The following is an 18,219-nucleotide window of genomic DNA, read 5'->3' on the forward strand; positions in this document are numbered from 1 at the left end:
TTAAAAAAAAGTGTCTACAATGAAATATATATTTATACATACAAATAGCTGTGGCCATACCGACTCTGACTTTGCCTGGATTAGCAAGATCCATGTCAGGAGGCTACTGGAACAAAGGGGGGATGTTGCACAGGAACCTCAAGCTCCACAGTCCTGTGCAGGATCTTTGCTGTTCCAACAACTCTTCTGGACGCTCTTTGGATGTTGTTTCTGGGATCTACTTGGGGGCCACTGCACCAAGTGCTCCAATTACCACTGGGACCACTGTTGCCTTCACCCCCCTGGTGCTAAAGAGAAAACCTGGGGGCAAAGCAAGGTCCAATTCATCAACAGTTAAGAGCATGTCCAAAGGTGATATGGTCAAAAATACGACGACACTTACAGCTTCAACAGTGGTCTTCATCACAGTACCCTCATAAAACACCCCCCCTCCCCCCGGAATACACATGCATACACATCCACAGGGAGAGATGAGACCAATGGTATGCGGTGGTGGTGTGTCCATTTATTACACAACACAAAGCACCTACAATAATCCACTCCCTTTTTGCGTCAGACAGTGGAAGATCTCACTTTTTTTTTTCACAGTGATTTTTATGTGGACAAGTTTAGACACGGACATCAAACTTTGATCTAAATGGGGAAAAAAATAAAATAAAATAAAAAATAGCCTACACACAGAAATTCACAGCCAGTATCACACAAAAAAAAGCAGTGTCAACAAACAACAGTAAATTGAGTAAAAAATAGAATTTAATCATTTAAATAGTCTTTCAAAATACAAACATTGATTTGAATTTCTAAATAATATACCGTTTAGTAGCTATTCTTAATTATAACTGGCAATGCTTATATGTACACCGTGGCTATACAAGGAAAGGTGTGAGGTTTGGTAAATTTATTGTATTGCTTATTTATATTAATGCGCACGTATGCAAGTAGACCCACAAATGACTGTATGACGTCAACAGTGACACTGCAAATGGCCCTCCACCCTAACCCCCGCCGTACCTAAAATGCTAGTGAAAAAAAGAAAAGAAAAATCTACCTTTGCATATATGACCCGTTAATATGGAGAAACTTAGCGGCATCTATGTTTTTGCTATCTTTAAAAAGGTTTGAGAAACATGGCTAGAACACAAGTTTTTCTTTTTAAAAAGACAGACGTATATAAGCTCAAACTTATGAAAACAAGACCAAACAGATCCATCAGTGTCACATTTTGCCAGATTTCCCATTCCACAGTGCCAGCTGTTGCTTATGTAGCACCCATGGATTAGCAGTTGCACTGTTTTAGCTTTACCACCACATCAACTGTGACACACACACACACACACACAGTCTCTCACGAGGCATTTATGAGCCATACACTCCGTAAAGAAAACAGAAACAAATGAACTGCGGGACATTCGGTATGCCCACTACCCACTTTTTAAAACTGACAACAGATCACGAGTTACATTTGTCTCCACAGTTTGTTTTTTTTTGGCCATCTGGCTTACTCTGCCTCCTGAGGTAGCCTTCTGTAGCCTCACCATGCCACCGGACCTATAGAGCCAAGTAAATTGATCCCTAAAATCACAATCAACCTCAGACGACACACACCTGTTTACATTAAAAACACAATCAGCATTCACTTTATCCAACCCCACAACAGTGTGTTTACAATGTAAATAAAATACCCTTAAATCCTAAAAAGGAAATTGTATGAAAAAAAGAGAAAAAAAAAAGAAGCAAGTTTCAAGTCTTTACAAATTTCAGTACACTGTGAGCTGCACAAATAAAATTATAATTGGGGGTGGGTGGTTTTCTCACATTTGCTGGCTTTTTTTTTTGTTTTTTGTTAGTTTTTTTTGTTAAAATGTCCACTACAAATTGCATGTTTCTGTTTATTTCAGTGGAATTGTACATGGCTAAAAGATTAATGGCCCTTTTGGCCACTAAATATTATTTTTAGGGATCTGATTTTATTATCCGACACTGTAGCTTTGCATCGCATGGAAAGCTTACTACAGTGATCATTTATGCTGTAAATATACAAACCTGCTGAACAGTAAGCAGGACTTCCACACATCCAAAAGGGAAGATGTTGCATTTCTTGTTGCCCTAAGCCCATAATTGGGCACTTGCAAAAGTTCAACAGATCAGCTGATCTCATATAAAAGCATCTGAGATCTATGCAACATTCTTCACCACTGCAGAAAAATGCAGCAATGTCTCAACGTACACGTATCAATCATACAAATTAGTGTTACACGTCACAGCCCACAAATCAAACAGGACAGACCTTTTCTTTTTTTCTTCAAAAACACACCTGCTGAAGTCAAAAACTGATTCTAGTGGAGTAGAGAGGGCAGTATACTTTTTTTTTTTTTTAAAAAGCAGATGAGGCATTTCTTTTCTAATCGCTCGTTGCCACACTAGCTTTAATGTCCAAGAGCCGTGTTCGTCCCTGATCTCAGTGTAGCTCATTGGTTTCGACTGCATACGAACAAACACACATGCTTGCTTGGATGGAAGCCTTTTTTTGTGTGTGCCAGTAGGATTTACATACAACACTTTACATATAAATTAACTTCCAAGCGGAGCATTTTATGTGCATACAGTCTTCATATACACTTCTCCTGGACTGTGAATCCATTGCACAAACTTGTAAAAAGACAGCTGCACTCACACCAGCGGCTTCCGCTTCACAATTTAATCCCCAAAGTGCTGCAGTTTTTTCTCAAATGTTTTTTTTGTTTTGTTTTTTTTAAATGTACTCATTTGGCTTCCCTGACCAAACCGGTTTCTACTAGAAGCTCGATTTTTTTGTTGTTTTTTTCTAAAAAGCAGCGCTTGGGGTCCCAAGAGTGAAGTACTACTAATCGAGGCATACAAATAGATGTCTCACCATTTGATCCACATTTTGAATGTGACAGACAATATTCGAGTCGTTATATTGCTTTTAACATATTGCAAGAAATTCCTATGACTTGCCTACAACGGCACACTAAACTATAGTAAATACAAGCACTTAGTGTGCACTTTATTCTGACCCCTTGTTGGACTCTCAAGCATTTTGCCGGGTATGTTATTATGGCTTTTCATGAGCAGATGTAGTACTATTTTTAAGTTCAAAAGCCACATGGTTGCAGTCTGTTATTCGGTACCTACATGTTGTTCTTCAGTGGTTAAGTAACTGCAGGTTGATGCTGTGAAGAAACATGCCGTGAAACGGTTAGAACTAAGAAATATTCTGGCATTTGTGTTAAATGTTCTCACGTGAAGAGCTTTTTACTGAACTCTGACAGTTACATCATTCTGTAAATGGCCAATTTCCACTTCACATTATTTTCCTTTCTTCCTGTGGCCTAAAGGAGATAATGATCGTTTCCTCATTATTAATTCTGAAATGAAAGCTGTCCTTTTCCATAAAACACACATCCACTCTTGAAGAGTAGCTCTCTGTTTGGGGCTTTCTCTGAATCCGCTCTACTCCTGCTCCTGCGTTTCTCTCTAGGGGGAGTCCATCATGGCTTCCAGCATCTCCAGGAATAGTTTGTGCATGGGCACCCCACCCCGGGTCTTGATGCTGTAGAAAGTGGTCAGAGCACGGCCAGCAGTCTGTCGGAGGAGAGGCAACGTTAAAAGAAGACGTCCTGCCCGCTGGGGGTCGTCTGGGCGCCGCTGACATTCCATCTCCAGCAGGGCCTGGTGGAGGAGGTCCCGCAGCTTCTGCACGGCCTCCATGTCCTCGATGTAAACAGAGTCTGACAGAACAACAGGGAGCACATGGTGAGGGAGTGTGGAGGGTGCTGAAATGTTCTCAGCTTTTGTCACAGAAAGAGAGGCTGCCTTGCCCGGTAATTGACTACAAACAAACTAATGTCAGTTGTTATTTATTCAACAAGCAGGGCCTGTAGTTAGCACTCATTGTAGGTGGACCTCTGAGGGACAACTACATAAAGGTTATGAGATGGGTAAACAAATCGCATCATATTTACACTACAGAGAGATCATTTGTGAGTTATTCAGCTACAGTGCGGATACCTGCAAGAAAGCAGAAGACTAGCCTTTAAAACTGGGAATATACAGTGTTACAGTGCACCTACCACTACAAGCTACAACAAAACGCTTCATAAGATGCGAGAAGTAAAGGATGTGTCAAAATACTGAATTCTGATTTATATGTTCCCATAGCTGCTTGTCTGCAGCTGCAGTAAAAGTACCTGAGTTGGTGAGTGCGATGGCTTTTAGCATGACAAATTCCTCCCGGTCCACGTTAAGGGCACGGAATCGGCGAGCGAGCTGACTAATAGCTGCATTAAGCTCTGTCAGTCCGGCTGCACGTGACATCTCCTCGTCAAGGACAAAGTCCTCTGCGAACACCACCTCGTCCTCACAGCCGAGCGAGCGGTACGCTACGCCCAGCACGAGCACCTCCAGCCACACTGACTGCAGCACTGACATCTGGTCTGCCAGAGACAGAGACAAGAAGCCTGCAGGAGAAAGCACAAAGAAAGGGACACATTTAAATGGAGGATGATGGGTTTACTGGTACCAAGCTCCAAATAATGGTTTAGATATTTTAACCAGCTTCATATGGGAATAAATAATTTCATCTGAGCTCTTAGAATAAGGTCCTCGTCTCTTGACATTAAATGCACACTGATTTGTTTTGACTGTACATTTTCTTTAAATTTATTCAGCCTTTAGAGCCACGCTCATGCAGGCCATTCATAACAACAACAATCAATATTCTAGTCATGGTGTGACTGATGCTCTTCAGCGAGCCTGGAAGTCTCTTCCGCTGTTGCCATGCTATTGCTGCCTCTCCTCCCCTCCTTTATTCTCTCTGCATCTCTTACCAGGAATGTGTTTGGCCCAGCCGATGATCACAACCAGCTCACGGTCAGCCAGGTCACAAAGGGTGGTGAGCGTACGCTGGGCCGTGTCCGGCTGCAGAGGGTCGGGCATGGCAAATAACTTTTCTGGCTCTGCTACTAGAAGGTGGGACACGATGATGTTGGAGGAATCTGTCACAAAAACACACAACAAACGATGCATTAATTACTGTATACATTCAGACATGTTGATACCCACAACATCAGCACTGTCATTATCTAAACAAACGCATTCAGATATATTTTGATGATCTCCATTACTCTTCACTGTATTATACGCAGCGCTCTATGTACAGTATATAAATATGGATTTTAAAAATAGGCTTAGGATCTGCCAGCTTTGCCTGCTGCTTATGATCATTATTCTATGTTTATACCACAGCCAGATTCATGTAGCTTGAACAATCCAGGTCAAATTACATTAAATTAAAATCATTACAGAGCCAAAGCTTTTCCTGACCTGCTGATTTAAAGAGTGAAGACTAACAGTGAACCACATCAGGCACTAGGGGGAGCTGTGTTGTAGCTAATTCCAGTTTATTTTAAATGTTTTGTGTGTTGCTTTTATTTTCTGAGGAGCTTTCCTTTAAAACTTTACATTTTTAAGGGGAAAATTGTTCATTTCCAAACACATAAATCCACATTTTAACGTTAACTCAGTGCAAAGGGGAAAAAAAATCTCCCAAATTAACCAAATCCATCTGTATTTCTCCCTTTTTTCAACATCACTATCTTTCATCTTCTTTCAACTTCTTGTCATGAGTAACTTACTCCTGGCCCGGGATGCGCTCTGCCTGTTAGTGATATGCAGTAGACATTTCTGTGAAATTTAGTCACCATCAGTGTAAGAATTCACGAGTTATAGCCAAAAAAGTGTTTCATGTTGCCACGGTGACCTATGACCGACTACTAATCAGTGCATCCTTGACTCGAAGGGAACTTTTGTGCCACATTTGCAGAAACTCCTTGAAGGCTATTTCATGACACACACAAAAAAGCATAATACAATTTATCAAAGCTCACTTTTTTCGCTCTCCTTTGTCAGCGGTAGAGGAGCACTCTGGTATGTTGCATTCTCCACTTCTGGGCGTCTTTTGTACTTCTGCCTTCCACCCCTGACCCTGTCCAGACGAACTCCTACGTTGTGCAAGAATCAGCAGTTCTCGTTTAGGTCAGCAATAAACTAAGCAACTGCACAATAATGAACATATTGGAATAATAATCAAAGTCTGGTCACACTCACCCTCTTTAAGCATGCCTACTTTCAAGCACTTGGTGAAGCGGCATGCCTGGCAAGCCTTTCTGCGCCTTTTAGTGATTTCACACTCATTTGATGCTGGACAGCTATATTCAATGTTACCTATATGAAGAAGCAGAAAATGTTAATCTCAACGAATGTACAAATAAATTCGCGAAGAAGCAAGTGCCTATACTCTCTCTTATCTTTCAACCACACACACATTCTGCTATTCCTCTTTTTTTATGTCCTACACTCCGACTATACCAATCCTCATACAGAGGTGTGACAGTGATTTTTTTACACTCTCTGGAAAGTTACAGAAATAATGTCAGGAGTTCATGAAGGTCCCAGAAACAAGCAACAATATGAAAGATTTTCAAAACTGCATACATTTCTTGTTTTTTGGGACAAAATAGCTTTTTTTTTTTTGGAAAATCAATGAGAAGTTTTAGCGGTATTCTAGAAAACAAATACGTGTTTTATACTCTATGTTTTGTTGTGAAAACATTTAAACACATTTAAAGTGCTTTACCTGTCACTAAAGCAAACTTTACCACAACACACCTTGAATGGTTCTCTTGAAGAATGCTTTACAGGCCTCACACGATGCAACACCATAATGGTAACCTGAGGCCACATCCCCGCAAACGAGACACAGCCTCTTGGGAAGCGTGCTCAGGGCGTACTTGCATCGACCTGCCCCATTTCCAGCGGAGCCCTCCTCTGCCCCATCGCCACCCTCATCCTTGAAATGGCAACGCAGAGCTGGTGTGTACAGTGGCGGGGAGTAACGTTTAACGTTGTCTCCTCGGGTCACTCCGCCTCCGCTATGAGAAGAATCTGAGGAGGCCCCGCCAGGGCTGGTCCGACCTCCCCCGCCTCCCTCTGGACTACTTGGTTCTGCCTTTATGTAGACATCTGACCGACGCTCACGGGAAGACATGATGTCTGCAGGGCAAAAGGAAAAAGAAATGTCAAAGTAAATAATAGCACAGAGACTTTTAACTCACATCTATATCTCTGAGAAAATCATCAGTCACAGATTTTCATGATAACAAACAAAAGTAATAAAATGATAAAGCAAAGAAAAAAAGGATGTAAATAAACATCTCAGTAGTGTAGTGCCCCTTCATGGGCTACAACACTTTACCATATTCCCACCCCAGTCTTTAGTCCTTCTTAAAGCTTTTTAAACCATCAAACTGTTTGCACTACTGTGTGGGATTTGTGATGGTTTGAGCATAAACACTGTAATCAGAAGGAAACAGGCAGCAGAGAGAAAAACATTTCAAGTTGTGGTGATGCAAATGCTGCTTTAATCTACTATCAAATTAACCTCAACTAACCTTCCCTAAACTAAATGGTAAATGGACTGATTCATATATAGCACTCTTCTACTCTGAGCACTCAAAGCACTTTTCACAACTTGCCTAATTCACCCATTCTCACAAGCAGTTTTTTTCTATGCTCTTTCTATCCAACATTTACACTCTGATGGATGCATCTTGCCCAAAGATGTTTGACCTGCACCACCAACCTTCTGATTAGTAGGAGACCTGCTCTACCACCTGAGCTATATATGTATGTGTGCTTAAAAGTACAGTGTGTAAAATCTTACAGCAGATTGTAGCTCACAGTCTACAATTGCTGTAATCAGACTTTTGCATAATCTTAGCCACTGTAGGACAAAGACATTAAAACACATTACGTTTAGACTGTACCCCATAACAGCAGCCATTATGGGGAAACGCAGAGCATCTGGGAACATGTTTCTTCTACTGTTGCTGCATAAAAACATTTTTGTACAAACTAAATTTGAATATATTTAAATAATATCGACACTTGGAAAGAAATCAGGAATGAAAAACTGATAAGTGTCAATGAAATATTTTCTAGAATTTTACATTTTTTCCCTCCAGTCATCTCAAACACTCTTGTCGCCGTTCATCTGTAGAGAGTACAGGGTGTCACTTTGTTGTTTACCCAGATGTCAATATGTGCCCGTGTCTATTTATTCTGAATGATTAAAACTTTGTAAAATGAGTCTATTAGGAATCTGTAATTCAGTGAAATGTACTTCTGCCCAATAAAAGCAACACCGAGTATCGCTGTTAAGAATGTCCTGAACTTTTCTGTCAGTACGCGCTGCTGTTTTTGTTTGTCTGTCAGCTGGCATAAGTGAATGTTTCTTTGAAGAGGATCAAATATTTCTGAACTCATACATGACATGAGAATGTACTCACACTGTTTATCAGAGAGAAAGTGCAATCTTTAGGACACTCAAGCCTAACATTAGCTGACACAGCGTTAGCTTTTAACCAGTTGTTGTTGTTGTTGTTTAGCCAGCTCGTCGCCAGCTATCCAGAGACGGGAGGGTCATCTGCTGACAGATTAGACCCCTGACTTCAGCTCAGGAGATGAGGCTTGAATGAGAAGCAAGGGGATATTTTACCCAGATGCCAGTGGTGTTGTCTCTTTCATTTGTGTTTTCACTTCTTTGGTCAAGGGGACCCCCTCTCAGATGATGAAACATAAGTATGAACCTTCCTATTTGGAGTCTGAGGATGCAAACATAAAATAAACTGTCCCTCCAAATGCTTGAGTTCTCCCTTCCTCAACCTTTGACATACTAAATATGTGGCTGGTCCTCTACATACATACAAGAAAATGCCATTTGGCTTCTCACACAATTTAAAATACATCCTCCACCAATTAAAACAATTAATTAATTCAAGCACTCCGCAAATCAATGCCTGAACATGTGACTGCACGAGCCAACTGCAGCTGCACCTGGCAGCTCGAAGTTTCCTGGACTAGTCTGGATGTGTAACACTTCATTAAATGGCTGATGCACAACAAATATTTAAATGTCTGGCACAGCAGAAAGCAGATAATCATCTAGTGACTAGAATTACTCCCTACTTTAGAGAGGTTAATCAAAAATAAATCATATTCAGCAACACAACTTATTCAACCACAAACTGCAGTATGCACAGACATGAAGGCCAAAAATAAATGAATAAATAGTGCAATGGTTGCTGCAGTGAACTTTCCAACATCAACTCAGCCATCCTTAAAAGCGAGCCTTTACCGAGCCTCAGCAAATCCATCCGCACACTGAAATCATCAAAGTAATCACGTTCCATTTGGCTAAAGGCGTGTGTCCACCAAACACTGTGAGTAAGCAAGACTTCAGGAAAACGGTCACCATAATGGACAAAAGAGCGATTCTTGAAGTAGTAATACCTGACGAGTATGTGAAACATTACTGGGGAAAAAGAAAGGGTTTATCTAGTTCTTTGAGTTTTATTCGCATCCATCATGCAGGTGCAATGAATTAAGTAAAAAACTTCATACTATTTGTCATCAAAGATTGGTTTGTGAACATTAACAAACAGGAATGTGGTGCAACACAAAAGTGAAATCAGTGGCCTGTTCATTTAGTACAGTTTTTTTTTTTTTAAATGTTTCTTCTAAAAAACACACTGAATTTAGATAAATAAGTAGGTCCAATTTTATTTTGACACAAAGATTTGTACAAACGTGAAATGAAATGCATGAAAGTGCAACAAAAATATTGTCAACGATCTTAATGAATAATTATGACAAATAATCATGACCTTAATGCTGAACAAAATAATCATGATCATCATATTGGCCATAATCTTGCCTTCTAAAGATATTAATGAAAGCTATCAAAAACACGTCGCACCTAATAGAACTACACCTCTGTCATATTTCAAGTCATTAAGATGTCTAAAGTGAGTGAATGGAGGCCACTGTGCTATAAAGAAGTCACTCAATCACATAACTTGTATTCAAATAAGTAAGCAAAAGTAGTAGTCTGTAGTTCTAACTTAAATTATGCTAGCAAAAATAGTAAACATGTTATATTTGGGATGTTTATGAATCTCAATACAAGCGTATAAAAAAGTTAATGAGTCTCAGTACACAGTCGAGATGGCATACTGTGCACTGCACCTTGAAATGCACTCCAGCGAAGGAGAGAAGCACGCAGAAGATGTTTGACATAAAAAATGAAAGAGAAGATTCAATTACCCAAGTGAATATGCACTTCTAATACCAAAATCTGCATCTCTGTGAGTAATTCTGTGTAATGCTTTTAAGCTCAACTTAGTTTTAAAGCCAAATGTCAGGGTTCTTAATGTCAACCATCCATATAAAATAAGACAATCAGCTTAAGAGCAGTCTGATCTCTGACATATAATGTAATAATATCAATGGGGCATCTGAGGTTTCTCGTCTTTATGTAACTTAACAAACTGGTGGGCGAGTGTTTGCATGCACAAACTGACCACCGCTTTGCCCAGCCCAAGCGAGGGTCATCAATTCAGAAGAGAGCGGATCACGCCTGTATTTAATCACTATAAAGACAGACAGTTGATAAATTGCCACCAAAACACTCTTGACATGTTTTATTATTCTACCTGAAACGAACTTTGTTTTCTTGATTTGAATTGTGAAATTGAGAAAGTAACCGTAACGTGAGCATGAACTGTCTCTTAGCTTCACCTCTTAAGCATTAATGCAGACCCTTACTTGAATGACTGTGTTAATAGATCACTGCGTGAGGACGTTGAGGAGGATTTCTGCAGTCTAAATAGCCTCAATCCAGTTAAGTCCTCAGTTTCTCTTGCACACATAGTAGCAATCTACTGCAATTATCCAACATTTTTCTATTTGTTTATCAGGTGGGCTGATAATCCACTCAAGTCTCGTATAATTACAAAACATGTGACTGTGACAACAAAAACAGTGAAGATTCTGAGGCTTTTTGTGATATAATCAATAAACATCAGTCCTGGGCTGGTCAGCTTTGAGTGGTTTATCTCTGTCAGTTTAAAAAATTACTACTAATTACTACTGTGTCAATAATAAACAGCCTCTTGTTCAGACATATTTAACATCAAACTGCACTTCTAAGACATGACCATCAGAAAAGAGCTTTCTGTCTTTGCTGATGGGAACCACTGAGAACAGAACAGAGAGCCTCAGACTGAAAGCACACTATGAGAAAAACAGTCAGAGTTAGTCAGTCCTACTAACAGTGTCAGTAGGTACTTCCCAAGCAAGTAAGCCTTTATCATACTTATTGCTGCAGCAGATAACCCAATCCTATGGTTGCTGGCATACAATTTTCTTTGGAGTTTGCCCTCTCTGTATATGAGAGCTGTTTGGCAAGCCTCGGACACGTCAAAGAAACTTATCCTGTTTAAAGTTTAGCCTACCTGGACTCACTGAAAGCTCAGTTAATCGCTCAACCAGACAGTACCAGTAGTAGCACATAAACACAGATACTGAACAGTGTCATTTGGCTTTGCTCGGACTTGAGTCAGATCATCAGGTCACCATGTGCACCGCTGGCCAATTCGACTTCTTCTTTGGGAAATGTCGGTTTCTTCATAGAAAATGTTAACAAGCATGCGATGATAGCTCTCTGGTTACTCATTGATTCGACTAAAGCAGCGCGTAAAACCTAAAGAGGTCTGCTAAATAGCTCTGTTATCTACTTTATCAGCCATAGAAACGCGTGGTGTTTGCTGTAAACTAATTCCAGCGTGTTTGGTGTAACGTTAGCATGAGCTAGCTTCAAGAGTAGCGAATACATAAATGATAACTGTATGTTAGCTAACTAGGCTAGCTAGCCTACGTTAATCCTGACTATCCAGCTCTCTCCCCCTAGGGCCGAGGTTTATTTTGGTCACTCTAACCCGGACTAGGCTGCATCTTACCTGAGCGGTGACTAGAGCAGCACTGAACGATAAGTCTCCCCACGGTGTGCTATCATGACACAGATCCAGCAGAAAAATCAGTATCCAGACCACCAGCTCCTGCTAGCTCGTGCTGGCTATGTGCGGAGATGGGCCGGCCTACAATCGGCTTTCCCTAACAGCTGGGAGGCGATGCAGGCTAAGCACATAGTAACACTTTCACACTGTCATCTGTAAATGTCTCATTTTAAAATTAAGCGTCATATATTTACTATATTTTTTGAATGGAGTAAAGGAAGATCCCAAATTATACTGATCAAATATAAGATGCTTCATTGCCAGCTGGAAATCTGATTGGCATTGTCAGAATTATAAGTTAGCATTGTTAATGAAGGATGCAATTAAACTTCTAAACTGTAATATATATTATTTTTGATCAAATGTTTCAGCTTGCTTAAACTAACAACAAAGTTACAATAATCTAGGGGAAGACAGCTAAACTTTTAGCTCCTGGTGTTACACACAAATGTATACTGCTGAAGATGTGTTTCCCCTCACACAGTATCCCCAAAACAAAAAAGAAATTTAGTGTCACTGAAGAGCCACAGGCTGATACATTAATTATTCTTTCTTTCTGTCATCTATCCGCCTCTTGCCCCTCCCTAACCCATATTTTCTGTTTGCAGAGCAATCACGGCCTGTCGTTTCAAGTTTGTGCCCTCATGATATAATTTCGACAACAGACCAAGAGAAGTATCTGTGTTTAGCTGATGAGCCTGCTTTTCTCAAACAGGAACATGTCCTGGAAAGTGTATGACTGCAACAAAACCATCATAATATACGGGTAACATATATAAGTAATGAAAAATACGGTTGTGGCACTGTAACATTATTCTCTGTTGTTTTTACTCAGCCTCAATCCTTCTACAAACTTGCTCATATCTGTGCATGTCCTAAAGGCGTCAGCTGAAAGTCTACCACAAAGTCTACCTTTATAATGACTGAATTGTGAGGAAAAAGAGGCACTTGTTAACACATAATCCCAATTGAAACACGGCATAACGGTGTAACATTTCATCAACATAAAAGGTGACGTAGGAACAGCTTACCTGTTTGGTGACCTGGAGCTTGAAGCCTGTGTATGTCTCACTCCAGAAGACAGCTCAGTAAAATGATATTGCTGTGGGCTGAAGTCTGCAGTTACCGGGACACCTGCGAAGCAAGCAAACGCTTCTGAGAGTATTCCCAAAACTTGCAGCCAAGCCAAAGAGTTTGCTTTTCATGTTTGCCCTTTGTGCTTTGAATGGTCAAATCCCCACAAGGACACCGCGTCCGGCCTCATAATGACCATAATGTATGCAAACTCGCAGCAAATGATTGGCAGGCTCCTAACAATAACTGTGGAGCTAATCTTCACATGATCCAGAGGAAGCATGTGCTCTGCCAACAGTTTTTGTTTCTTCTCTAATGAGGCGTATGGATACACCTAAAACCAACTGTCTTTCCAAAAATACATAACCCAGCCTATCTATCCAGATTTTTACACACACTGCTCATACCCTCCCCCTTTACACTGCGTGACACACTCCAAAGGTCACAGTCACAGGAATGCTTGAAGGGCAGACAGAGAAAAGCCAACACCTTGTCTTTCAGTCATACAAAGTTATAAACTTAAGTTTGGTGATAAAGCTATGTAAATAATTAAATTACTTAGGCTTAAAAACAAACACAAAAACCCCAAATGGAATAGTATTCCAGCTTGTTGTTAAAGTCTAAATATGACTGTTAAAAAAATGCCATATCCCAAAAAAGGACACCTATTTTAAGCAACTTTAAAAGTGTGCAAGGCTCTTATATATGAAAACAAACTGAGATGCTTTTCCCATTTTGTCTGGAGGTTAAAACAGCTGACAATTTCATTTTTATAAGTCGTTTCAGTTTCAGACTCTAATCCCAGTAGACTGTTGCACCCAAACAGCTCCTTGTCATAAATGGATTTCCAAGTACACTTTCTATTACATAAGCAAAAAGTCAAATATCACACCTCGACAAGCTCCTTATGTCTTCAACCGTTTAAAGCTTTCTTATCGTGGTTTTGTCAGGGGCAAGGTCTCCGTCAGTGACACGGCATCACATTCACAGACGCGACACTAAACTCAGTTTAAGGGTTTTAAATGCGGCGCACTGTGGAGACAGGGAGAACAGCACCCAGGGGTGACCTTGCCTTACTGATCTCGGACCGGTGAAAGGTTAATTGCCGAAGTGGATTATGCCTTAAGATCAGGGATCTCAATCCTGGCCCAGGAGGCTCGACAACTTACATAGTTCGGTGTGTTAAAACCGAGAGAAATATAACTCGGGAGATTAAAATACACAGAAGAGAAGTTAAAGTGTGAACAACTGAAGAAGAAGTGCCGGAGGGGCATTCTGCACATGAGAACTTGCTGTTTAAGTAACAGCATGCAAGAAAGAAAAACAGAAGAAAACACTTATCATCTGCATGTTGGTCTTTATTTTCTACATTAACGAGTGTGGCTTACTGGTGACTAGAGTACTAACCACCAACGACTCCTCTAGCATTTATTGAAGCATGAATTAGTCCCAAGGTATACATGTGTTATAAGCTTGAAATATGGCGTGCACTGCAAATTATCCCACAGTGTAGGCTATTAACTATTTTCCGGCTCGTGTCCCATATCCCCATTAACGTGGTCAGGCGAACTTAGAGCTCTTTCGGGCAAATCGTGCATGCACATCAGGCTGTCGTCAAGACAGCTGCCACGTCCAAAAAACACTAATAATGGGCAAAACACCCCATGTGTGCTCAACCTCGGAAGTGTAGGCTAAGACAAGATACTTACTAGGAAATGTAAAAACATCACGGGGTCGTTTTTGTTCTTAAATATTTGAGGTCAGTCAAGTCTTTGCGGATTGCAAGTCCACTGGCAGTTGAACTGGATTAATGGCGCCGTAAGAGCCTCGCGACGTTTCTCACATCGCATCACGATGTTAGCATGTAAAAAGGGAGATAACAACAACCGGCGACACAATGTCTTCGCCCGGCTGTTCGGCTCCGTCCACTGCTGTTAAAAAATTCCCGTCTTCGCCTTCCACAACTGAGGTTGTAGCTGAACCTTAGCGTCAAGTCTCCAACAAAAACAGCATCCACATCCGGTAAGAGTATTTCACAGCAAAACTCCGTCGACATATTAAACCTTTCAAACATTTACCAAACGGGAAGATGACCAAAAATAAAAAATAATCCAGTACAAAAGTCTCCCTCCTTTCCGTCAAATCCGTAACACATTTTAAAAAGATAGAGACGCTGATATTCTTAAAACGAACTCTAAATGCTGCTTTTATTTTAACAGTTCAACTTCCGGCACACCTTTGGCTTTCTTCCGCGCATTTGACGGAACTCAGTGACGTAGCCTGGATCTCGTGCCTGCTCTCCTCCCTCTGCCACAATTTGCGTCCACTGGGTCTCCGTTACGTCTGCACGCACCTACAACCCGCGTCATCCGCATTTTAATAAGGGCCTGCAACTCGTGAAAAAAATATGACCCACTCCACGTTAATTCGCGTACAGTCAAGGTGTATTCATTCATTTAGACGAGCTGCTTCAAAGTGCTGATTTCAGACCATTGAGTGCTTTTTATAGCAGTGAACCCTTCCACACTAAAGAAAAAAACCCCACGGCTTTCATATTTGCTGTGAGATTAAAAACACGGGTCTGTTGTATTATTATACGTTTTGTGGCCTATATTCAGAAAGCCTTTATGCTTAAAACACCATAACGAAAATGGCTTTCTGCAACATGCTTTATTATTATAATTATCACATTAGCTATAGGGCACAAAATGAGGCTGCATGTCCTTTCCAGGACACCTCTGTGGAAAATGTAGTCATGCTTTTGGTCTTGTGACGCTGACCCGTCTCACTCCGCCGCTGCACAGCATCTGGACATGAGCCAAGGAAGAAGAGATGAGGAGAGCTGTGCCAAGGGTTGAGAAAGTAAAATAATTAAAGGATAGTAGTCTGAATTTAAAAAAAAGGAAAGAAAAGAAAAATACTTGCTTGGAATACAAAGTTCGCCCCCTGTGTTATCCTGTATGGGCTTTTGTGTAAGCCTGCTCTACCAAGGTTCACTTTATTTGGCAATTTTATTATACAGCAAAGAAAACAAACGATTTTCTTTTGTCAAACTTAGAAGCCTCCTGCTTCTAGAAATAGTCTGCTGCCCCCTGCGCTCCCCAACACGCCTGGCAACAGCTGGCATTAAGAAAGCAGAGGAGTTGTCACGAAAGAGTTGAAAAGCTTTTCTACTGGTGTGGTGAAAGTGGAGAGGAGGGGGAGGAAATCAAGAAAGACAAAGAAATCGGAGTAACCATAGTAGCCTATTATTTAGATATCTCCACCCCAAAGCTGCCCGGCGTGATCCGGCTCTAATTATAGCCCAGTATACGTTGGTTTCAACTGAAGCAGTGAGCGCTGTGTCCGAGGTACGGGACAGCAGGCTCGCTGTGGTTACATAGATGCGGCGCGCTCGCGGGCAGGATTTTCGTGGCGCGCGCCTCACAGGGAAAACTGACGGCGGTGTCACTGCGACCTTGAAGCAAGGTCATTCAGCCTGTGCTGCAGAGACTGCAATTCTTCTGCGGGACTGCATCACACTGCTGCAGACTCTGCATTATCCGGTTGGAGGCGAAACCCGTCATGCTATGTTCGTTAGATTTGCGCACAAATCTGTTTAAAGCGTTTTGTACGATTGTGTTTAGCGTAATAATATAGGTCTAAACACGTGACTGCGCATTGAGTGTGGATGTGCGGGAATCAGAAACCTAAAAAAGAAATAGAAAAAAACACAGTGAATGCCAGATGGGGTCCCTGCGGGTGCTCCTCATAGGGGGTCATGACCTGAGACAGGTGTCAGCTGATAGGCTACATAAATTCTAACAAGAAGCTCTTTTTTTCTTTCTGTATCCACAAAAGGCACTGGGCACTGCATTAGTGAGTCATAGCCAGCACGACTGACTGAAAACAGTCTCCACCTATACTACAGACGCTTATTATTAGACTACAGGCTGTAGCAGGCTGATTCCAGAGTGGGGCTGAACTCATTTAGTGCACTTAGATCCACCTTAAAACTTAAAAAAAAAGAAAAGAAAAGCTGGTCATACAGATTCAGCCATCACCAAAAAATGCAAGAGAGCACAGGGGGAACATTCTCTTCACAGATGTTTTATGCTGCTCTGCTGTGCACATGCCATGTTGTAGTGGTTATGAATAGCAAGGTCAATGTGCGCAAATGTGGGGTGAGATCAGAGAAGGCTGATTTGATTATATGTTCAGGATGGTCATGTGAGTGCTGACTAACTCTGTCAGTTTTGTTTGAAATGGCCTGTATCGGTCCGTGACTAGAGCTTCAGTGTGTCCTCGTTATGGGGCAGCTTTGGGGATATGTCTCTAACTGACACTACACTACAGTCTGTCTCTTCTTTTTTTAAAAACCTGAATACAGAAAAGCTTACATATTTACAATCCTATAAAATATTTATTTATTTCGATTTTAATTTAGAGTGGAATTATTCTTTAAATCCAGGCCAGTAGTGCTTTAGCCCACCCATGTGGCCACCACTCGACCCCTGGTGGCAGCTCGGGGAAACTGCAGCAGCGGTGCTGATGACGTTATAGCAGCTGAGCAAGTGTCCTCCAGTTAAAGGTCACCCACTGCCACTGCACATCATCGCTGTCTCCTGACTTCCTGATTGCAATGCCAGAACAGTGCCTTTTCTTTTTAGACATCCTGCGGGGAAAGTGTCAGATTTCCAGAGGCCGGTCGACCACTCCGTTGTTTTCTGCGCTCTGCTTACTCACCACGCAGACATGACTGCAGGCTGCAAGTGTGGCATCTAGGTGGTCACAAACAAGCGCACACAGAGGGATAAATTTCAGTTTTCAGTTACAGATTAGATGTGTGAAGTACAGTTGCATCTTTGACATTGAAGGTTTGCGCCACCTGCTGGCCGTGTTTAGAGAGAAACAAGCTGAGGAGGAGGAGGGGTGTGTATCTACATTAGTGACAGTCTCAACTTTTGTGTATCTGATATTTTGTAACATTAAGGTACACCGGCTTTCCTTTAAAAAAAAAGGATACATAGAACAAAAGAGCAGCAGTCACACTGTACTGCTGCACTGTGTTTGTCCTTGGTGCCATTTTCAGGTTGAAACAAGCTAGAATTTCAAACAGACTATCATTTACACGAGTCAAATGAGCAGCTACACAGCACATTCTTAAAAGGATAGACTGAGAACTCAAAGGTCCATGCTATAATGCTATTTATACACTGCATTATGTGTG

At 41.2% G+C, this 18,219-nt stretch overlaps 1 protein-coding gene across 2 annotated transcripts; it reads right to left on the minus strand.

Moving 5' to 3' along the window:
- Positions 1-485: 485 nt before the first annotated feature.
- Positions 486-15,023, minus strand: esrra (estrogen-related receptor alpha). Of its 2 annotated transcripts, XM_082547910.1 has the most exons (8): positions 14,720-15,023; positions 12,968-13,070; positions 6,691-7,074; positions 6,130-6,246; positions 5,910-6,023; positions 4,851-5,018; positions 4,212-4,481; positions 486-3,752 (listed from the first exon to the last, which is right to left on the minus strand). In XM_082547910.1, exons 3-8 carry the CDS (start codon positions 7,067-7,069, stop codon positions 3,499-3,501), a joined length of 1,302 nt encoding a protein of 433 aa, XP_082404036.1. In that variant the 5' UTR covers positions 7,070-7,074; positions 12,968-13,070; positions 14,720-15,023; the 3' UTR covers positions 486-3,498. The 2 variants fall into 2 exon arrangements, with proteins under 2 accessions (XP_082404036.1, XP_082404035.1); XM_082547909.1 differs by lacking the exons at positions 12,968-13,070; positions 14,720-15,023 and adding an exon at positions 11,880-12,044.
- Between the last annotated feature and the right edge of the window lie 3,196 nt (positions 15,024-18,219).

This window comes from Aulonocara stuartgranti, assembly GCF_965226115.1.
Source record: "Aulonocara stuartgranti genome assembly, chromosome: 10".
In the NCBI taxonomy this organism is placed as follows: domain Eukaryota; kingdom Metazoa; phylum Chordata; class Actinopteri; order Cichliformes; family Cichlidae; genus Aulonocara; species Aulonocara stuartgranti.